This window comes from Notothenia rossii (genome assembly GCF_949606895.1).
Source record: "Notothenia rossii genome assembly, chromosome: 3".
Lineage (NCBI taxonomy): Eukaryota > Metazoa > Chordata > Actinopteri > Perciformes > Nototheniidae > Notothenia > Notothenia rossii.
This window is the reverse complement of record NC_136901.1, coordinates 38,659,694-38,680,748: the sequence shown is the minus strand read 5'-3', so window position 1 is coordinate 38,680,748 and position 21,055 is coordinate 38,659,694. Positions and strand designations below refer to the sequence as shown.

The window sequence follows — 21,055 nt, the reverse complement described above, 5'->3', positions numbered from 1 at the left end:
TACTCCAGGGAGAATGTCCCTGTAATTGGTAATTGTACGTTGTTATAGATAAAAAGCGTTAGCTAAATGAAATGTAACATCAACAGACAAACATCAACACCTATACATGAAAAACAAACAACAAACATGTAACATAACAGCACAATCAGTGAGAGAGAACATGCTCATAAAGGGCCTTCAGCTTGCATTTGATCTGGGATTCAGCTCTGTATTTACTCTCTGTGTGTGTGTGTGTGTGTGTGTGTGTGTGTGTGTGTGTGTGTGTGTGTGTGTGTGTGTGTGTTCAGGTGGAGAGCATGGTGGTGCTGGTGTGTAAACCCAACGAGGTGGATAAGTTCCGCATGTTCATCGGAGACCTGGATAAAGTGGTGAGTCTTCTGCTGTCGCTGTCCGGACGTCTGCTGAGGGTGGAGAGCACTTTGGACACTTTGGACCCCGACACGGAGCACCACGAGAGGGTGAGCACAACACAGGGAGAGGGGGGTGTACGTGTCATTCACTGTGGTTGAACACAGCGTTTAAAAAGCACAAAGAACGGCTATTTTAAGTGGTACAAGTATAGTATGCACAAACTAAAACAAAGGAACTTATTCAGAGACTGTGGGAGAGGAAGACGTCTTTATGGTTGTTACTTAATTCTGTTATTTTGATATGTGCTTCACTATGTGGGTTTATCTAATCGTCTTTTAAAGTGCTACAGCAGTTAGAGAAAGAGAAAGGAAATGGCTTTTAATTGTATCTATAGGGAGGTGAAAAGGTAGCATTACATTTCCACCAAAAGCTTCGGCCTGGTTGAAGAAAGGGGTTTAAAACTGACAAAAACAAAAATTAAGAAAGATGGAGACTAGAAAGTATAAATAATATCAGGAAATTAATGTGAGATGTCACAGGATCAGCTAGAACAAATGAAAATGATATTTGTGTAAAGAAAGAATGTATTTAAATGTGCAAAATGTAACACCCCGTCCCTCTGTCCTGCAGCTCCCCCTGCTGGAGAAGAAGCGGCAGCTCCTGCGTCAGCTGTCGGAGGCTCAGGACCTGAAGGACCACGTGGACCGCAGAGAGCAGGCCGTCAGCCGGGTGCTGGCCCGCTGCCTGACCCCCGAGCAGCACCGCGACTACAGGTACATTCAAATTCAAAATTCAAATGTTTTATTGCCACATAAGCTACAGTGTAGAAATGGAAATGAAAATCTTCTGACGTGAGCTCCTCCAACAAGGCAGCATATATAATAAAACACAAAGTAGTGCAAAAAGTCTATTATGTCAATAGAATATGATATGTAGAAGAACAGAATATGAAATTAAATAACGTACATTAAGACACAATTAAATACGGTTTATTGCAGAGCTCAGGTGTTTAGCAGTCTTATGACCTGTGGGATGAAACCGTATGTTAACGTATGCTTTGTGTTAAGACAAATCCTACCATAAGCAATATCAGAATCAGGTTTATTACCAGGTTTACACGTACAAGGAATTTGACTTTAAATATAGTAAAATATTGCAGTATTTACATAGAAATAGAATGGAAAAAAAGATGGAATAAATCTTGTCTTAAGTGCAAAATGTTTACAATTCAACAGTCAAATAGTTCCCTGCTTTGTCCTTGCATGACCCACATTGAGTTTATAGTTTATATCACTCGTCACCGGCTTGAGCTTCAATCTCAGGATACATGTATTTATGATCCTCTCAAGAATGGAAGTTGTCATCACACACAGAGTATTTGGTACAACTAGTTCCTGAACAGTGGTTACAAAGATGCAGGAGTCTTGTAGGTAATTTTCTCTCAATCTCAAAATGTTGACTTTTTCTCAAAATGCTGACATTTTCTCAAAATTCAGATTTTGTCTAAAAATCTAAAAATTCAGATTTTCTCTCAAAATTCAGATTTTCTCTCAAAATCTCCAAATCCTGACTTTCTAAATATTCTGACTTTTTCTCAACATTTCAAAATGTTGAATTTTTCTCAAAATTCTGACTTTTTCTCAAAATTCTGACTTTTTCTCAAAATTCTGACTTTTTTGGAATACTTGTGAATAAAAAAAATGTTAATCATCCCTCGTCCCCGGCTTGAGCTTCAACCTCAGGATCCATGTATCTGTGATCCTCTCCAGAATGGAAGTAGTCATCACATACAGAGCATCAACTAGTTCCTGAACAGTGTCCTTCACATGCTGATATCCAAGAGAGGGAGTTCCACAGTCTCAAGATGGAGGAATAGAAAGCAGTATTCAATGTTTACTTCAGATTAGCTCCACGTCAGAAATGATCATGCTTCTCATATGTCTCTCTCCATAGAGGCTGAATCATCATGTTAATCACATACCTATCATATGCCTCAAACAGTCCTGATGCTCTTCTAGGTAATCACACATCCTGTCATGTTCACAGCTACAGTTGGGAAACCTTTGTTACCATGTGTACTCTGATATTGGACGAGGACATTCAGTATTTCCCCCAACAATTTTTAACATATATTTGTATGTGTGTTTTCCCCTCTCAGTCACTTTGTGAAGATGAAGGCAGCGCTGCTGGTGGAGCAGAGGCAGCTGGAGGACAAGACTCGGCTGGGGGAGGAGCAGCTGCGGGGGCTGAGGGAGAGCCTGGGGCTGGGGATGGGCATCGGCATGGGGATGTCCATGGGATACGGACTATACTGACAGAAAAAACAAAAACGGTGTCTCTGTTTTAAAGGAATAGTTTGGCAGTTTTGAGAAATACATCACTCATGTCTGCCAAATCTCACCGTTTAATGTGTTTTATATTTTACGGGGGGGTTGTGTGCAAGAATAAGTCTTAGCTGTGACTTCATGGAGTCTTTATGCTAAGCTAAGCTAACGGCGTTCTCGCTGTAGCTGCATATTTAGCAATCCAAAATGTCAGACTATTCCTTAAAGGATTAAAAGCTTTCCAGAAGGACCAAAACCACAGCTAAAACACACTCTGAAAGTTCTTTACAAGATAACAGACTGGACTCTGCTTCACTTGATGTACTGTAATGAAACTCGTTCTAACACTACGTTGCCAAAGACATTTCCTCCGACGCTGCTTTTTGTTCTGGTGTTTTCTTTTTTCTATTTAAATCTCCTGGTTCAGAGAATTCACGGAGACTGTTGTGTGAGCTGCAGCATTATTAACTGCCAATACGTACTCTGTATTATCTACCATAGTATCATATCACTTTGTATTTTAGCTGTGGAGTTTGAGACTCCACCGACGCGTTATACTGTCCCGCGATGACTGTTCATGTACAGGAGACACTTGTGTTTATAATGTAAACGATGTGTATATAGTGATTTTGTTTTTTAAATGACTGGAAATGCCTGTAAAAATTGGTTGTAAAAGATGAACGAGAAGACCGGGAAGAGATTACTGTATATTTTGACCGGGAAGAGCTTGATTAGTTCCGTTAGTTCTGGCATTAGCTTGTTTAAATATTATTTGGTAAAGTGTATTGCCCCTAGCTAGTCCCAGTTTACATTGAAATCCTACATTGAATATTCACTTAAAACAGTATTAATAACACATATTCCTATTCTCGTTGAGAGTTAGATTAGAAGTTCATGTCTGTGTGTTAGATATAACGCTACAGCCAGCACTTGTGTTAGCTTAGCTTAGCTTAGCTTAGCTTAGCTTAAAGACTGGAAACAGTGAGACAGCTTGCTTCGACGACAGTGTTTTAGGGCAATTTTAGTTAGAAAAATTATAATTAAGAAGCGGGAGGGATAAAGTAAATATACAGAGAACAAATCAGAGCTTATAATTGTAAATGTGTATTATTTTTAAATCCTCAAATCAAACATGTGTGACTTTAATCTCATAGTTAAGCTGTTTTCGAGATGTCATGCTAAGCTAAGCTAATTGTAGTACGATTTTAGCTTGTTGAACAAAGACATGTTTAGTAGTTTCAATTTTCTCATCTAAATCTCAGCAAGAAAGAAAATAAGTGTTTTTTCCACAAATGTCAAAGTATTCTTTTGAAAATTGAGTAAAATGTATATTTTTTTGTAAAGTAAAGTGCCAAAACTCAATCAAATGTTCCCCATTTTTGTGAAATGTTTGCCAAAGTCTCCAGAGATTTAAGCGGTTTCCCAAACCTCAGACATTAAAGCTTTCACCACTGCCTGTCTGAGTAAATCAAATAAAGAAAAACAAACACAAACTGTAGCTGAACAAGAGAAGGAAGGGGAGGAAATGTGTATATTTTGGCTGCTGAAAGGTGGACTGAGGTTATGTAAAAAAAAAACAGACGCTTAATCATTTCCTACTTTAACAAACATGCAGTTTAAATTGTATTAAAGTTACTGTTTTACACTTGTTCTTCCACAGTTTGTTCTCACATATTTCCTGATTTTTAAATACCAAACATCCCGGAATTGAAGATGTCCACTCGTTCGTTCTGTTTTGTACATATTCTGTGTTTTCTTGTACTATAAAAGCGATTTTCTAAGTCGACTGGAAACGTTTTTACTTGTCAAGATTGGAAAGAAAGTGGCTTGTTGAGAGTTTATTTCTACTGTTCAATGTCATTCTGATTTATTAAGGACCTTTTTTTTTTCTTCTTAAAACTGCATTTCAAACTGCAAAAACGCTCACGTGAGAACGAGTACCATAAATAATAATAATAGTATTTTAAACATGTTTCAAGTCTCCTGTTGTGATTTATATGCTACTCGGTTATAATGGTTTATTTTTGCTGATTTAGAACCCAAATGTCCTTCTTGAGGGAGGGGGGTGTTTTTTTTATTTGATGGGACGTTAAGTAAATATAGTTGAGGGCAGATTAAGGGCTGATGGATGAAGAGTGGAGTCAGCAGCTCTGCAGGAGGGATGTGGTGAGGAGGGTCATTAAAGAGAAGCATATTTACACTTACAATGTACACAACTGTATTAATGTAGTGTAACTGTGTGTTCATAAAGGGTTATAGTAACCAAAGGATGCAAGTAAAATAGCCATAAATATGTCTAAATAGCAGTGGCTGCAGTCTTTTTAGGGGCGGAGGTCATGGGAAGACGTGATCAATCAGGGCTAAAGTCAAAACCACCCAGGATAACATAACGCCTTGTCAGCACATTTTGACTGTTAACTTCAGGATTTTCTCTCCACCACATGTTCCACTTTTCCTCAGAAAGTGACCTGGTTCAATGCCTACAGTTGACCACGAGGTGTCGCCATTTAACTGTTTTTATCCTATAGAAGCAGGCCATCACTACCACATTATTATAGCAAAACACTAATGTTTTTTTTAAAGGTCCCATGTCATGCTTTTCTGGTTATTACCGGTTATTACCCGGCCGTCCCCTTTTGTGTTATGTAGCTTGTTATGCATGTAAACGGTCTGCAGAGTCACAAACCCTCAAAGTGCTCCCTATAGCGAGTAAAACTCTAACACAGAAAAGACCTGTCTGCTGCCCCAGAACGCCTCGTTGGAGATTTCTCTTTTTCCATTGTTTACTTCTTGGTAACGTAAGGTAACGGCTCCGCAGATTGGTCCATTTGGACCAGTAGCTCCAACAAGCCGTTTAGGACATAGAGTGAATACACATACTATACAGACATGCTGTATGAGAAACCAATGTGAGTTTGGAAAATTGCACAATATACATTTATTTTAGTATACCTCAACAATGGAATTATGATCAGTAGAAATGGCCATGACATGGGACCTTTAAATTATTTACATCTATTGAATAACTTATTTATTCTCTTGTGATATGAATACCATACATTTATTTTTTTGTATATGCTATTTAACTCCCCTTGACAAAATCATGTGTATTTTATTGCAGTAAAAATATAAGAGATTGCCGATTAGTCGAACTGCTCCACCGTCCCATATGGAGCAGATATGGTAAAGCATTGACAGCTCTTGACTCGACTAATATTCCTGGTGTGTAGATTAACATGTCAAGGCAGCTGTGATGAGTCCGCTAAACGGAAAAGGAGAGATTTGACCTTCAACATAAAACGTACAATGTGACATCTCGGAAGAAAAGAGGAACGATTTAATATAACGTAGAGGACAAACATGTAGGTATAAATTAAAATCTAACTGTTCAATTATATTAGAAAAATGCCATCGGTTGCAGCAAATATGTTTTACTTTAAATTCATTATCTACCAAACAATTAGGTAGACTTTAACCTTACCCGGAAGTTGTAGCTATTAATCTAACTTGACGCTAGCCTTTGCAGTTTTAAGTCGCAAAACATCACGTACTGCGGGCAATTTCCATCTAGTTCGTTATTTGTTGCACCTTACCAACATAATATTAAACTATGGCTTCTCATACGTGATATATTACCCTTTGAAAGCTGTTTTTGGGTCGGAGGATGACACAGGATTTCTGCAAAGCTTCAAGTTTACATTGGCTACTGTTGACATAATCAGTGGTTAGAAGACGACAAATCCTAGTCACAAGACTTCTTCCGAGCTGCCTTCTTTCAGGTAAAAAAACAACCCATTTTCTACCATTATTCCTTCCTTATTTATAAAATACATGTAAAGTGGGTCGAGCGTGTTGACAATTAACGTAAGTAAGTACGTAAGACCAACGTTTATTTTTGTCAGTTTGTCACCACAGTGACGCCTTAAGCTAACGTTAGGCTAGTTATCTTCTTTTCTCTATGTGATATTTCCAGTTTGTTCTATTAATAAAACGAAGACTAGTGGCGGACATTGTTGCGAAAAAAGTTCCCTGTAACTGGAGCTGTGCAAAAATACAAAAGTATCAGCATCAAAATATAGTTAAAGTACCAAAAGTAGTGATTGTGCAGATTGGTCCATTTCAGATTAATATGAAATATTTTATAATGATTGATAATTAAAGTGTTCTCAAAGCTGGTAAAGGTGCAGCTAGTTTGAATGGCTTTGTATACTGCAGGGTAGCTTGTGAATTTACTCCAGGTGGAACTAAAGTCTGATTTAACACTTGATTATATTTCACATCATTCATCCAAATCTCTAAAGGTATTCAATGGAGTAAAAGTACACCATTTACCTCTGAATTGTAGTGGAGTAGAAGTACAGAGTAGCATAACATTGAAATACTCAAGAAACGTACAAGTACCTCTAAATTGTACTTAAGTACAGTACTCTAGTGAACGTTACTTCACACCCCTGTTGATATGATCCTGATGAAACAGCAGAGGATGTGTTTTTAGCGGACTCTTGCTGTGTTGTAAACAGGATTAGAAGAGATGGAAAACGCTGGTTTCCGCAGCGGGAGCTTTGACAGCCTTCATCATCCCAGCGAAGATGATGATGACGAGATGGTGGACATTGCAGGAGCCACACTAGACTTCTCCGCGACGGAGGATGACCCTCCACTCGGCTCAGGTAACAGAGATGGTTTCCAGTCAGGGTCCAGAGACAGCTTGGGGAGGGGGTTAAACCTTGGTTTGACCATATATTCAAAGCATCTCTGGCTCAAACCCAGCTGCTGATCTTTCTTGATTTCATACCTCCTCTACTTTTATATGCCCTCATATCCTGCTCTTCACTATCTGCTATCTGAAACAGGCATTAAACATCACAATCAACAACTGTGCAGCCTTTGGACTGCTGCAGTGTATTATCATTATGTTCTCATAAACAACATGAGCAGAGTTTGTTTCCACCATCCTGTGTGTGTGTGTTAGTTACAGTCTGCTTTGTGTTTGTGTGTGTCACATGCTTTGAGTGAGTCGTGGTCATACATCCGATTAATCAGTCACTGCATGTTCCTTCAGTCAGTCAGATTCTGTATGGGTTTACTTTGCTTTGACTTCACCTTTGAAATGAAAACCATTAAAGTGAGTCACTGTACTTCTGCTGTACTCTGAGTTTCAACACTGCCCGGTTACTGATGATGTCATCGTAATGTCACTGACCTGATTGTACAACAAGCTAACAAAAAATGGAAATGACTTCTACATATCTCACGTTAATGATTGATGGCTGCTTTGCTTGTATATCATCATGGTGTCCGTTTAAGACCTCACTTCACTTATTTTTGTTGCTTCCAATAAGCTAAGATTTAATCAAATTTGATAACAACATAATATGAAAATAACTGGAAGAACAAATAGTTATGAGGAACCATAACTGTGGAAATGTTGCATCAGAAAAAACTAAACTGTCCTTTTATTAAAAACAACACATTTACAAAAAACTGATCCAAAGATTCAAAGGCCTTATTTGAAAATAACACCCACGGCAAGATTACTTTAAACTTTCAGGACGATTCAGTGCATTTGAAGTGACAAAAATCGTCAGACAGTGATTTGAGCTGCCTGGTTACTACTGAGGTCACAGTGACATCACCAGACAGGAAGTGAGTCTGGAGACGAGCTTTTCTCTGAATGGCTCCACTGCGTCAGCTTTTAAAAAAAAACAACAACCATGTATTTTTGAAATTACACGGCGGTTTGTGAAAGAAAATCCTCCCCCGTCTGAGTGTGTAGTGGAGTGGAAACGGGAGGGTCAGCTAAACTGGAGTTTTTCTGAAGGTAGTGACTCGCTGCTCTAGCTGATTATAATTGTGTGTCAGGCTCTGGGGAAATCAGGAGGCCAAGAGATAATGTCACCCTCCGCCGTCCAAGATTAAAGTTCGACATGACTTTGGAACAGCAGAAGATAATAAAATAGGTCCCTGTGAAGCTGACAATTGAGCGGCCCGACCAAGCAAGCAAGGAGGCAGAGGCAGAACGTCTAAAATACAACCCGGTGTGGGCATTTATTAAATCATGAACACATGACACACACACAGCCTCAATCCTGCTGTTTGTCCCTGACCACAGCCTGCAGCCACAAGGATCTCACACACACTCCCAGCCTCCTAACAGACAGGGAAACAGAGCCTGAATACACACACACCCTAATCAACCAACAAGACACAGGTGAGGGGGGAGGAGACGGCACAGGGCACCAGGTGCACACAATCAGCAACAACAGACAAGACGGGAGGGGGAACACTTTTCAGAATAAAACCAGGAAACAAAGACAGACAAACTAGTTACATAAATGACATATGTTCCCCTGCTTCCTGTGCAATGTTTTTAGTGCTATATTATCCGTAACGGAGGCCGAGATCTATGGGCCCAGAGATCACCTCGGTTACAGTCCCTGAGCAGATATACGAAAGAAACGTGTATTAGCATCCTTAGCAATTTTATTTCCTGGGTTTTTAGCATTTTCACTCACACTTCCTACTTCTCTTCCCCTCTCAGACAGTGAACAGTGCTCATTAGCGAGCACTTGGACGTGTTGCCAAGCAGTTCCTCTTTGAACCCATTCTTAGTGCTAATCATTTCTCCTTGGGTAACCGGTTGCTAAGGGACTCATTGCACCTTAATGTTTATTTAAGAGTGTTAGCCTAGGAGGAGTTGCACGTCTAAATACTGGATGGGGGTTGTTACCCACAGTGTTCTTGAGCAATATTCCTCGAAAGCGCGTCTATTGTGTTTACCTCCGAATAACACATTAAGCTCTTGGCTAGTTTTTCATCCGTTGTAATCCCATAATTATCATAAGAAAGATCCCTCTGCGCTCCGAAGGTAGTTGGCAGGTCTCTGCTTGTCCTGTGTGATATTCAGAAGAACAGACGGTCAGAAAAGAGGTGATGACAGCTCTTGATAGAAATGAGAATGCAATAGGATTAAAACTATGCAGGTGGTTGATGGGACTCAACCGTAACAGGCTGATTTCTCCTTCAGTTTTATTGAGACATTTGATAGTGTTGACACTTGACACCACTTGACCACGTGTAGTAGTGACTCACTGTGGAGAGGAAGCAGAGAAGTGGTAAACATGGTGTGTGTGTGTGTGTGTGTGTGTGTGTGTGTGTGTGTGTGTGTGTGTGTGTGTGTGTGTGTGTGTGTGTGTGTGTGTGTGTGTGTGTGTGTGTGTGTGTGTGTGTGTGTGTGTGTGTGTGTGTGTGTGTGTGTGTGTGTGTGTGTGTGTGTGTGTGTGTGTGTGTGTGTGTGTGTGTGGGCTGTTCTGAGCTCCTTCCTTTTTACTGCAGTACTCTTCTTCACATTCACGCTACCACCTCAACCACAGATGCTCCTCTGGGCCCATTAGATTGCTCATAAAGTGATTATACACGGTCATAATGGCAGCCTTGTGGTTATAATCATCCAAAGCTAACGGTGTGACTCAAACACTGAAACCTTCAGTCAGTGCTAATCATTGTTGTAATCGGACATTTTGCTTCAGGGTTTGTTTGGAGATAAAACATCATGCATAGGCTTTCTGTCTCTGAGATCACTCATAACGTCTGGAGGGTGTTGTTTGCAAAGTATTACCCGCCAATTCAGCTTCTTACCGAGGTGCAGGACTCTCTCACAACATCATATATGATCTGTATGGCTGGGTCATAACCCTAACCCTAACCTATAGAACACACTAAGGTAAACCCTAAAAAGCTCAATGGGGCCTCTTTAATACCCAGTTGAAGTTCTTTGTTAGAGATTGTTAGATACGTTTAGGGTGTTTGTGTTTCAGCCGTTCAAAACATCAATGTAAGGAAATCCCGGTTGATCAAAACTCCTCCGAAGTGTTTCCTTCCCTCTTCGATCTGACCCCGGTTTTTAAGTTTGAAGTCTCTGTAGTTTTCCAGCAGGACCGTCACACCACGTCCTGGTACTTTAGAGTCTATTTCCAGCACGTGGAAAAACGTTATCTCATGGACATACAAAATAATCGAATCAACGGCCGAGACGCACATTCCTACTTTATTCAATTTCCTCTGACGCTGGAAATATGATTTACGCTGCTAACGACAGCCCGTCACGACAGCAACATGGTACAGAGAGGTTGTTTGTTGTCGCCAGGTGTCACGGGGGTCACATGGGACGCCGATTCCCATGGCAACTAGACCTCAGGAGTTCAAGGTTCGAATCGTCACTGGAGACGGTGTGTGTTCAAGCGTGTGTGTTTTTCTGTCAGCCTTTTTAAATGTGTGTGTGTGTGTGTGTGTGTGTGCATCTGGAAAATATAACGCAATGTGTCACTGTTAGTAGACTGTGACGCGATATTCTGTGAAAATGTAAGATTATAGTGCGTACTCTAGGACACACACACACACACACACACACACACACACACACACACACACACACACACACACACACACACACACACACACACACACGAGCTCAGCAGGAGGAAATTCCTTGTTTGTAGAGAGCAGAGTTTATCCAGGGGCTTCTGCTGACCGATTTACCGAGAAGGACTTGGAAGGACACTCGACATGTTGAAATATATCTGGGAATGTTTTTTTGTACAGATTTGCAGAAGAGCTGCAGCGTACTTATTATTTTGTTTATTGATTATTAACTAGATCCATCTTTTTTGAAATATCAGAAATACTGACGGATGTCCATTCCAGTTTCCTGCGCTCCTTGCACTCGACAGGCTATAGAAAGCACATGAATGCTTATTAAATGAATTGCACTACAGGGGTTAAGTGAACAGCTGAGATATACATCACCATGACATCATTTCTTATTTTTTGTATTTGTCATTGGTGACCATTTCTCTCCAAGAACGCAAAGCCATCAGAAAAGTCAAATAGCAGAAATAGTCCAGTCCCAAAAGGTCAATGTAAGCACTCGCCACTTCCGGAGTGATTTGCTTTTTGTGGTTGAGCCTTATCGAATGTAACACAGTGCTGTATATCCATTAAAAGCTAACTCATGTGAGCACTGTGGGTTTCTTATCTCTACAATATTGAGAAACCACAGTGTAAACAGATGCTTTACGAGGGTTTAGTTTACACTTTTGTATATCTTTTTTTAGGAACTTAATATAATTTTTCAAATATAACATCAGATTTTTTTTTTTATTTCTTTTCGTATAATTTCCGTCACAGTATTTTTATTTTTATTTGCATAGATCTTTTCAGCATTTGATGTTCCCAGAAAATTGACATTCACCTTACGCACAGCCTGACCTCTTTAAAAACTCCCAGGGTCTCACAGGAAAAAGGTGAAGACCTCATAAACACAAACCCCCCCCTTTAATACGCAGAAACCCACCTCAGCCAATCAGAGCAGCTCCTAAACCCTGACGACCAATTAAAAACAGTTCCCACCAGCTCAGCCAATCCCCATCCTCTTCCCAGACACAGTAGCCAATCTTGACTCCCTCCCAGAGCTCAGCTGGAGTCCACTTCCTCGAGGAGGGAAGAGACTCCAGTTTTGAGTTTCAGCAGCGACTGATTTGTTGTGTTTTGGGGTGAGAGAAAGATGGACTGGGAGTTCTGGAGCAAACAGCTGGACCAGGAGGTTCTGGTGGAGGGTGGTGAGTTTTGGGATATTTAAATCTGATCAAATTTAGTTTGAAATGAGACAGCCTGTCATCATCTGTCTGTCACACAGGCTGAGCTTGAGTTACACGTTTGATGTATTCTCTTCCCCCGCTGCATTTCAGTTAGCTTTTGTTAGCCTTTAGCTCCTTTTTTAAATGCATTTTTGTAATCTTTAAGACCATTTACAACCCAGCAGGCACTGACTCATGTGGTTAATGTTTCTGTGATGCATGGTTCGGGTCACAGAGGCCGCTTGGTTCCTCTTTATACGGTCATAACTTTGCAGCTGAGGTCAAACTGGAGTCCTTAACACTTGTTTGCATTTTAGTCCACTTTCTTGTCGGTGTCGTTTGAGCTGACTTTTTCTCCTAAATGTATGGAAATGACAAATTCCTGTTCTTTTCTTGTGTGTTCTGCTGTATGAATGAGTAACAAAGGTCAGTCACAGTGGTTGTGTTTACTGTAAATGGGGCAAATCCACTTTAAATAGAAAATAACACACGAGGACAAACTGTTGTTATCTTAACCTATTTACTCTATGACAAATAATACAACTTAAAAACGTTCAAAGCTGGAAAACAGAGATCTAAGCAGACAAACTAGATGACGAGCTTTTGAAGAGGGTGGGGACACATGGCGATGTATGACATGTGACAAGAGACATGCATGTGTCATTTTCATAGGTGACATGTCATTTTAAACAGTTTTAACATTTGTTTACAAGAAATTGAATATTAAGCGCATTAGTGACGCTTAAAACGTTTTTCTCAGATATATTTTTGATGTGCAAAAGATGGCCAATAACAACTCAAACATTTCCCATTTATTTATTAGCTAAACAACATGCATTTTAGAATACACAATAATCTATTTAAGATGCGCAGGTAAACAACTTTAATATCCCAGAAGCACATCAGATTGTTTGCAAGTGACAAGCTGGTTTAAACCTCGTGGAAGCAAAGCATATAATGATTGTTATGACACTCCGCACTGTTCTCACTAACACCTGGCTATGGTTACATGTGGGCTTTTATTACCGTCAGCTGACTTTCGTAGCCTTGAAGATGGTGGTGTGTGTGTGTTGCGTAAATCCAGACAGTTTTCTAAGTTCGATTGGTGACATGGTAAAAGAAAGTAAGTTTTGAAAGGTATATTGGTTTGTCAGTGACAGACAGGAAGACGGAACACATTTCTCGCTGTCATTCATCGGGAACATTCTTCTCGGAGCTGATGGTGGTTTGAACCAGTCTAACTTGTCAGATCAGGTGTATTGTTTTAGTGGATGGTGGATTTTCTCCTTCCCTGTGTCATGTTAGAAATGTGGCTGCTGTGTTCGTGAAGTAAAGATGGCGGAGATTAAGATTCTAGCAAAAACAAAATGCAACAAAAGAAAATGTGTGTGACAACAATTATAGTTTTTTGACAGCATCTTTCAAAAGTGCTTCACGTTTTTGCAACAGGAAGAAAGAATAAAAAAGCATTTCAGCACTGCGTTGAAATAAAATCAGACATTAATACAAGTTCAAATGGAAATAAAATACCCAAACATAATAGAGAGGTGAAGTCCCTCCCTTTCCGGGGGACCCCCATGGGTCCTTATTTCGGAAAAATAATGTATTGAAGTCAATGGAGAGAGAAAGATTGGCTTTCCCGTTTGAATTGTGCCACGAATTACACATATGATGTTTGTCAATTTAAAAGATAGTTTTGCAAGTTAAAAAAATAAAAATGTGAAGTAACACTTTTCTTTGTGTGAAACCGCTCAATGAACTACAACTCCCATCTCGCACCACACACCAAGACGGCCGTCACGTTGGCACATTTCAATTCTTTCTTTCAGAACGAGGTGAAAAGTATTAAAAGAGGTGAAAATCACTCCAAGTCTGGGCATGTTGAGAGCTGTACATGCACACAAGGGGAGTTAGTCGGTCCCGTGAGAGCCAGCATGCGGGACCGGGACTCTGGGATTTGTAGTTTTTCTAGTTGCGTATTTTTCATAGTCTTATATTTCAACAGTTTTAAGACAAACTGACTTTTTTGACATGGAAATTATTTTTTAAGATTGACAAACATCATATGTGTAATTCATGGCACAATTCAAACGAGATCCAAAGATACGTTTTCTCTCTCCATTGACTTCAATACATACTTTTTCCGAAATAAGGTCCCGTGGGGCGGAAGTAGATGGGCGGGACTTCGCCTCTCTATTAGAAAATATAAGGCAATAAATACAAAAAATATATGTCGGTCCTTCTTGTCTTAAACCTTAAGATATATAATTAAATAAGTGTCAATAACTCATTCATCACAAACCTGTCTTACTCTCTGTGTTTGCATGTCAGTTTCTTATCTCAGCATTACCATTTTTCTCATAAAAAGCTCAATACACTCTCCTCACACAGACAGGAAGCACCACCTCCTCCATAAAGGACATTCTAAATACATCCACTAATCCTCAGATGAAAAGCCATTTCTCTTCTGTGCTCAGGCGATTGTTTCTGCCCCAGAGTGACCCGTTTCCACTCTGTTCTCGCTCGCTTCCACTCAGTGTAAATCAGAGCTTCCCGTGTTGCTTCCTGTTTCCGCTCAGGGCCGCTTCTGATTGGCTGCTGCCTGCTAATTGTTGCTGTATGCGGCTGAAACGCTGCCACGTCCTCAGAGCTCTCTGTTGTCAATGTTACTGCTGCTCACAATGCACATCTTCTGAAGCTCCTTTGTTCACTCAGCGATAAGAGTGGGTTTGCTGCTGCAAGCACTTTCTCAAGGTGTGTGTGTGTGTGTGTGTGTGTGTGTGTGTGTGTGTGTGTGTGTGTGTGTGTGTGTGTGTGTGTGTGTGTGTGTGTGTGTGTGTGTGTGTGTGTGTGTGTGTGTGTGTGTGTGTGTGTGTGTGTGTGTGTGTGTGTGTGTGTGTGTGTGTGTGTGTGTGTGTGTGTGTGTGTGTGTGTGTGTGTGTGTGTGTGTGTGTGTGTGTGCGTGCATTACTATCCTTGTGGGGGACCTAAATCTGTTTACACAGTCACGTGTGGGGACTCGCCTCCCTTATGGGGACATAATGGAGGTCCTCATAAGGGGAATCATTAATTTTAGGGTGAAGACTTGGTTAGGGTTAGGCATGTGTTGGTTATGGTTAAGGTTAGGATAAGTCTCCAGGCAATGCATGTAAGTTAATGTAATGTCCCCTGAAGTGATGTATACATGGTTTGTGTGTGTCTGTCTGTCTGGGTGTTCTGATGGGCACATGAGAGCTGTTTGCATCAATATTGCTGCTACTGACTTATGTACTTTTGGAAGACGGACTATGTTCTTGGAGAGAGATTAATTCAGTGAAAAATATACGTTGTATTGACTTTAAAACAAAACGTTAGAGTATCACTAAGTTTTATTTCTTTGTTCTAGGTTAGCTTCATATCAGAACTAATTTGACTACGAGTCAAATATGATCTCACATCTGCCACCAAAGCTCACATTCATGGTCCCTAGAGAATTATTTTTGTTTTAGGGGAAATATTCAGACGATATTCCCCTTGAAACACCCCAAGAACAAGGTTTACATTATTAGCCATAATGCTGAGGTGTTAAGTAAGATTCATCTGTATTTGATGTGACATTATGCAGGGATTTTTGTTTTGTTAAAACGTTTTATTTACGTTTCCCTCCAGCTATACTGTTGGCTATAATTGTGCAGATTTTAGATATAAGAGTAGATGCTGCTTTGAGTATATTGACATAAGCTGAATTCAGTTCACACTGGGCCTGGTGTTGTATTAGATCAAAACAAGTGTGTGGGAAACACTGCTGGAGTTCTCTGTGTGTGAAGGAGGTCACATGTACATTCATTCATTCTATGTATTGTCTTATAACTATGTGGAAGCATGAACTCTTCTGAACACAGAAAGTTTGTCACCCACAAATATTTAAATGATAGAGCAACATGGCTGAAAACAATACAACAACTTGCTTTAAAATGACAAGTCAACATCACTGGTCGCAGGGAGAGCCTGGTGTCTGTGTGAGGACGCTGAAGGTCTCCTATTATACTGATTTTCATCAATATATTATAGGTCTCAGATACAAAACATGTCTCTGATTGGCTGAAACACCAAACAGATCATTGCAGCATTACCCATAATCCCCTCTGTTTCAGCCCTGTTTCCAAAGTGCTGATTCTCTGTCTGTTACTTTAGATGAAAATAAGGAGCCCCTCCCCACGCCCCTCTGAGAGAGATTTGGTTACAAAGAACTCAATGGAGCTCTAGGAGGAGATTCAGGTGATAAGGTGGGGGGGGGGGGGGATTACCTTGGTTGCTGATTGGCTAATGGTTACACAAGACAACACATCGTTATGACATCATCAAGTGGCCAAAATCTGATCAGCTCATTTTCAGACAGGTTTTTATAGAAATGGATCAAAAAGAGAGAGAATCTTTGTTCCTGAAACTTTCAGAGTCTCTTTCCACAGAGGGGACACATGTTGATGTAGAAGAGACATGAAGAAGAGGGGACACATGTTGATGTAGAAGAGACATGAAGAAGAGGGGACACATGTTGATGTAGAAGAGACATGAAGAAAAGGGGACACATGTTGATGTAGAAGAGACATGAAGAAGAGGGGACACATGGTGATGTAGAAGAGACATGAAGAAGAGGGGACACATGTTGATGTAGAAGAGACATGAAGAAGAGGGGACACATGTTGATGTAGAAGAGACATGAAGAAGAGGGGACACATGTTGATGTAGAAGAGACATGAAGAAGAGGGGACACATGTTGATGTAGAAGAGACATGAAGAAGAGGGGACACATGTTGATGTAGAAGAGACATGAAGAAGAGGGGACACATGTTGATGTAGAAGAGACATGAAGAAGAGGGGACACATGTTGATGTAGAAGAGACATGAAGAAGAGGGGACACATGTTGATGTAAAAGAGACATGGAGAAGAGGGGACACATGTTGATGTAGAAGAGACATGAAGAAGAGGGGACACATGTTGATGTAGAAGAGACATGGAGAAGTGGATTTTGCATAATAGGTAACCTTTTAATATGCCTATCTCTCTCTCTCTCTCTCTCTCTCTGTCTCTCTCTCTCTCTCTCTCTCTCTCTCTCTCTCTCTCTCTCTCTCAGGATCTTACGAGGAGCCGGGCAGCAGCAGCAGCAGCAGCAGCGGAGCAGCAGGGATGAACGGGGGCGGCCCCAGCAAACCCTTGGACCCTCTGGAGGAAACGCTCCCCGGGCTGGGCACCTACGAGGACTTCAACACCATCGACTGGGTCCGAGAGAAGAGCAAGGACCGAGAGCGACACAGAGAGGTACAGAGAAGGGAGCCATGGGGGGGGAAAGAGTGTCAAAACATGAACTAGATTATCATCATTCAGTACATAGAAGTGTTATACTGTGAACATCTCTCTCTTCATGCCCTGCTTAGATACAGATGTATAGCTCCACAGATTCACACATAGAAACTGCAGAATTGAGGTTATGTAGTTTGATGTCAGTAGCTGCTGAAGTGGTGATGCTGGTTTTCCTACAAAGTGCATTAGCTAAAGTTCAAGACAAAGAAAGGAAGAGGGTATACATTATGATGCAAGATCTTTTAGCATACAAGCTAACGAAAGTAGTTATATTTATTCTCAAAAATGTATCTTGGAGTTTCATGTTTATTCCTTAGTAGTAGTAGTAGTGGTGGTGGTGGTAGTAGTAGGCAGTAGGTTGTAGCAGTAGCAGCAGGTAGTAGTAGTAGTAGCAGTAGCAGTAGCAGGTATTAGCAGTAGTGGTAGCAGGCAGTAGCAGTAGCAGGTATTAGCAGTAGTAGGTAGGGATGCCAGTGATTATTCGATTATTCGAATATTCGTCACAGTCTCCATAATCGAATATTATTTTGAAAAATCGATTTTATTTATATATATTTTTATTATTATTTATGTTTTTTATTTTTTTTCTGGCTTAGTTTCAACCAAAATATAGACTAATGCTAATAATAGTATTAATAATTGTAAATGGGCATTGGTCACCACCAGTTTGTTTTACTGTAAACTTGGAGGAAGCCTGCGTGCAGACCAGCCGACCCCGCCCCCCCTCTCCCTCACACGTGCGACTAAAGATGAACAAAGCGGGGGTTGGGTCGGTCTGTCGGTCAAATAATCGATTATTATTCGCCAGGGCTGCCGAATAATCGATTTTGATCATGGTCAGTTTCTGGCTGCCCTAGTTGTAGGTAGTAGTAGTAGTAGGTAGTAGCAGTAGGTAGTAGATTTTAAAACAACCATGCTTGACACCATTACTCTGTACTACTTGTATGTAATTAAGGATTTGTCCATATTGATCTCCTTGTCTTTGTGTCCACTCAGATCACCAATAAGAGCAAACAGTCCACTATGGCTCTGCTGCACAGCGTCAGTGATGCTTTCTCTGGATGGCTGCTCATGCTGCTGGTGGGACTCATGTCAGGTACACATACATATATGTATATGTCTCTGCTCTGTGGATTTACTCAGCCTAACAGTAAAGCCTGCTGTTTGATCTGAACAACTGGGGCATTGTTTCCAGAAAGAAACTCACTTTATTGGAATGTACACTTGAACATGATGTCTACTGTGCACTTCATGTGTCTGTAGGCAGAACCTGTTCGCACCTCTCTTCTTGTTTCTGAGCTCTTTGCCTCCGCTTGAAGTGAATTCACACGTGGTGACTGACTGACAGGTGGAGAGCAACAGCACTGCACTGAAAACAGGCAGCAGGGTGACATTTGCTCAGAGAAGTGATACTGACAAGCAAACAAAGTTGAGACCACAGAGGCAGAGCTAACCACAGAGGGGAAATGTACATTTGTTACAGCAGAAAAGAGCCAAAGACAGCTTGATGTTAACTAAGAAGCATGCATAAGAAAAACTATATATATTAAAGATAAGACATTTAAATTACACAATTTACAAAATACACTAGTAGTAGTAGTAGTAGTAGTAGTAGTAGTAGTAGTAGTAGTAGTAGTAGTAGTAGTAGTAGTAGTAGTAGTAGTAGTAGTAGTAGTAGAATATGTCCTTCCCATTGTCCTGACATCTTCCTCTTCCTCTCCTCCAGGTGCTCTAGCCGGTGGTATCGACATCGCGGCCCACTGGCTGACGGACATGAAGGAGGGGATTTGTCTGGTGGGCTTCTGGTTTAACCACGAGCACTGCTGCTGGACGTCCAACGAGACCACCTTCCAGGAGAGGGACCGCTGCCCCCAGTGGCAGAGCTGGGCCGAGCTCATCACCGGCACAGCAGAGGTACAACAAAACACATTTCATCCACCTCGTCTCCTGAAAGGCGCTATACACATTTAAGTTATTATTATTATTATTATTATTATTATATGATAGCCAAGCTAGCTCAAGCCTGTGTTTACAGAGGGAGATTGGGGATGATAAATGCCTCGGCTCTAACTGTTAGAATTAAGACACCAAGACAATTTGTGGTGGCGCTTTGGCTCCATCTGCTGGTCGTAAGCTGTCATGACGCCACAGATGCTACTTAAGTGTGTGTGTGTGTGTGTGTGTGTGTGTGTGTGTGTGTGTGTGTGTGTGTGTGTGTGTGTGTGTGTGTGTGTGTGTGTGTGTGTGTGTGTGTGTGTGTGTGTGTGTGTGTGTGTGTGTGTGTGTGTGTGTGTGTGTGTGTGTGTGTGTGTGTGTGTGTGTGTGTGTGTGTGTGTGTGTGTGTGTGTGTGTGTGTGTGTGTGTGTGTGTGTGTGTGTGTGTGTGTGTATTCATATAAAGTCAGTCTAAAGTGCTTTACAGAAAAACTAAATAAACAACTAAAATATGCAAATAAACAGAGACAGCCATTCATACATACAAAATAAATTGTACTGTAAAAATGTGGTGTGTTTATTTAATAAAATGAGTGAAAGCAAAGACTGGAGCAAGTCTTAGATAAGCAGGCAAACTGTTTTACTATTCATGTGCATAACGCCTGGATGTACTACATCAAGTATCTAGGATTTAATCTTTTTTTTAAAAGTGAATCCCGTGTGTGTGTGTGTTTCTCCCCAGGGTCCCTTCGCCTACATAGTGAACTACATGATGTACATCTTCTGGGCTTTACTCTTCGCTTTCCTGGCCGTGGCGCTGGTCAGGGCGTTCGCTCCGTACGCATGCGGCTCAGGAATACCAGAGGTAAAAGGCAGCGCCGAAGGGTTCACTTATTTCCTCAATAGGCGCTTTCACACCGCAGTACTTTTCCCACAAAGGTTCATCAGTACTTAGTTCATGAGAACTCTTTATTTCCCCCATGGAACTAAGTACAGATCGCGTTCACACCGGAATAAGTTCCCTGGGGGTGGATTAGGCAAATGAAGCCGCTGACGTCACTTCTTCTTCTTCTGCTTTGGGTTTACTGGCAGGCCGCAAACAACTTCACGGCGTATACTGCCACCCGGAGTCCCCGGCCGGAAGTCCCCGGAGTTGGGGACTGGCTTCAGTAGAAGCTGCTGGGACTCCTAGCAGCTTCTACTGAAGCCTTCCGAGTAAATCGCCAGAACGCAGACACCTCCTCATCTCCATGTTTTCTTTTGTGTTGCCATAAGTTAGTCTCTCTCCGTTTGTGCGCTGTGCTAATGCTAATGCTAATAATGCTAATGTAAGGATAATAAAATGGCGGCTTCACAAAACCTTTTTGGAGTTTTATGGGGGTGTGGTTTGCAATCCGACCAGCCAATCAGAAATAGGAACCTTTTTCTCCCACGAAAGTTCCTGCTCTCTTGCAGGAGGTAAAAAATGTT

The 21,055-nt window shown here is 41.0% G+C and overlaps 2 protein-coding genes across 3 annotated transcripts in view; both read left to right on the top strand.

Annotated features, from left to right (window-relative positions):
* The window catches only part of shroom4 (shroom family member 4), an 80,544-nt gene extending 75,897 nt beyond the window's left edge, over nucleotides 1-4,647 (top strand). For both annotated transcript variants that reach the window (XM_079672177.1, XM_079672178.1), the window contains 3 exons: nucleotides 288-458; nucleotides 982-1,124; nucleotides 2,510-4,647. In XM_079672177.1, coding sequence (XP_079528303.1) covers nucleotides 288-458; nucleotides 982-1,124; nucleotides 2,510-2,666 — 471 coding nt within the window. In that variant the 3' untranslated portion in view covers nucleotides 2,667-4,647. The remainder of the gene's footprint in view (nucleotides 1-287; nucleotides 459-981; nucleotides 1,125-2,509) is intronic.
* A 1,426-nt stretch (nucleotides 4,648-6,073) lies between these two features.
* clcn5b (chloride channel, voltage-sensitive 5b) overlaps nucleotides 6,074-21,055 on the top strand; it is a 33,214-nt gene continuing 18,232 nt past the window's right edge. Inside the window, exons 1-6 of the mRNA XM_079671172.1 lie at nucleotides 6,074-6,454; nucleotides 7,196-7,345; nucleotides 17,425-17,609; nucleotides 18,648-18,747; nucleotides 19,378-19,565; nucleotides 20,328-20,450. Of these exons, the coding sequence (XP_079527298.1) occupies nucleotides 7,207-7,345; nucleotides 17,425-17,609; nucleotides 18,648-18,747; nucleotides 19,378-19,565; nucleotides 20,328-20,450 (735 nt within the window). The 5' untranslated portion in view covers nucleotides 6,074-6,454; nucleotides 7,196-7,206. The remainder of the gene's footprint in view (nucleotides 6,455-7,195; nucleotides 7,346-17,424; nucleotides 17,610-18,647; nucleotides 18,748-19,377; nucleotides 19,566-20,327; nucleotides 20,451-21,055) is intronic.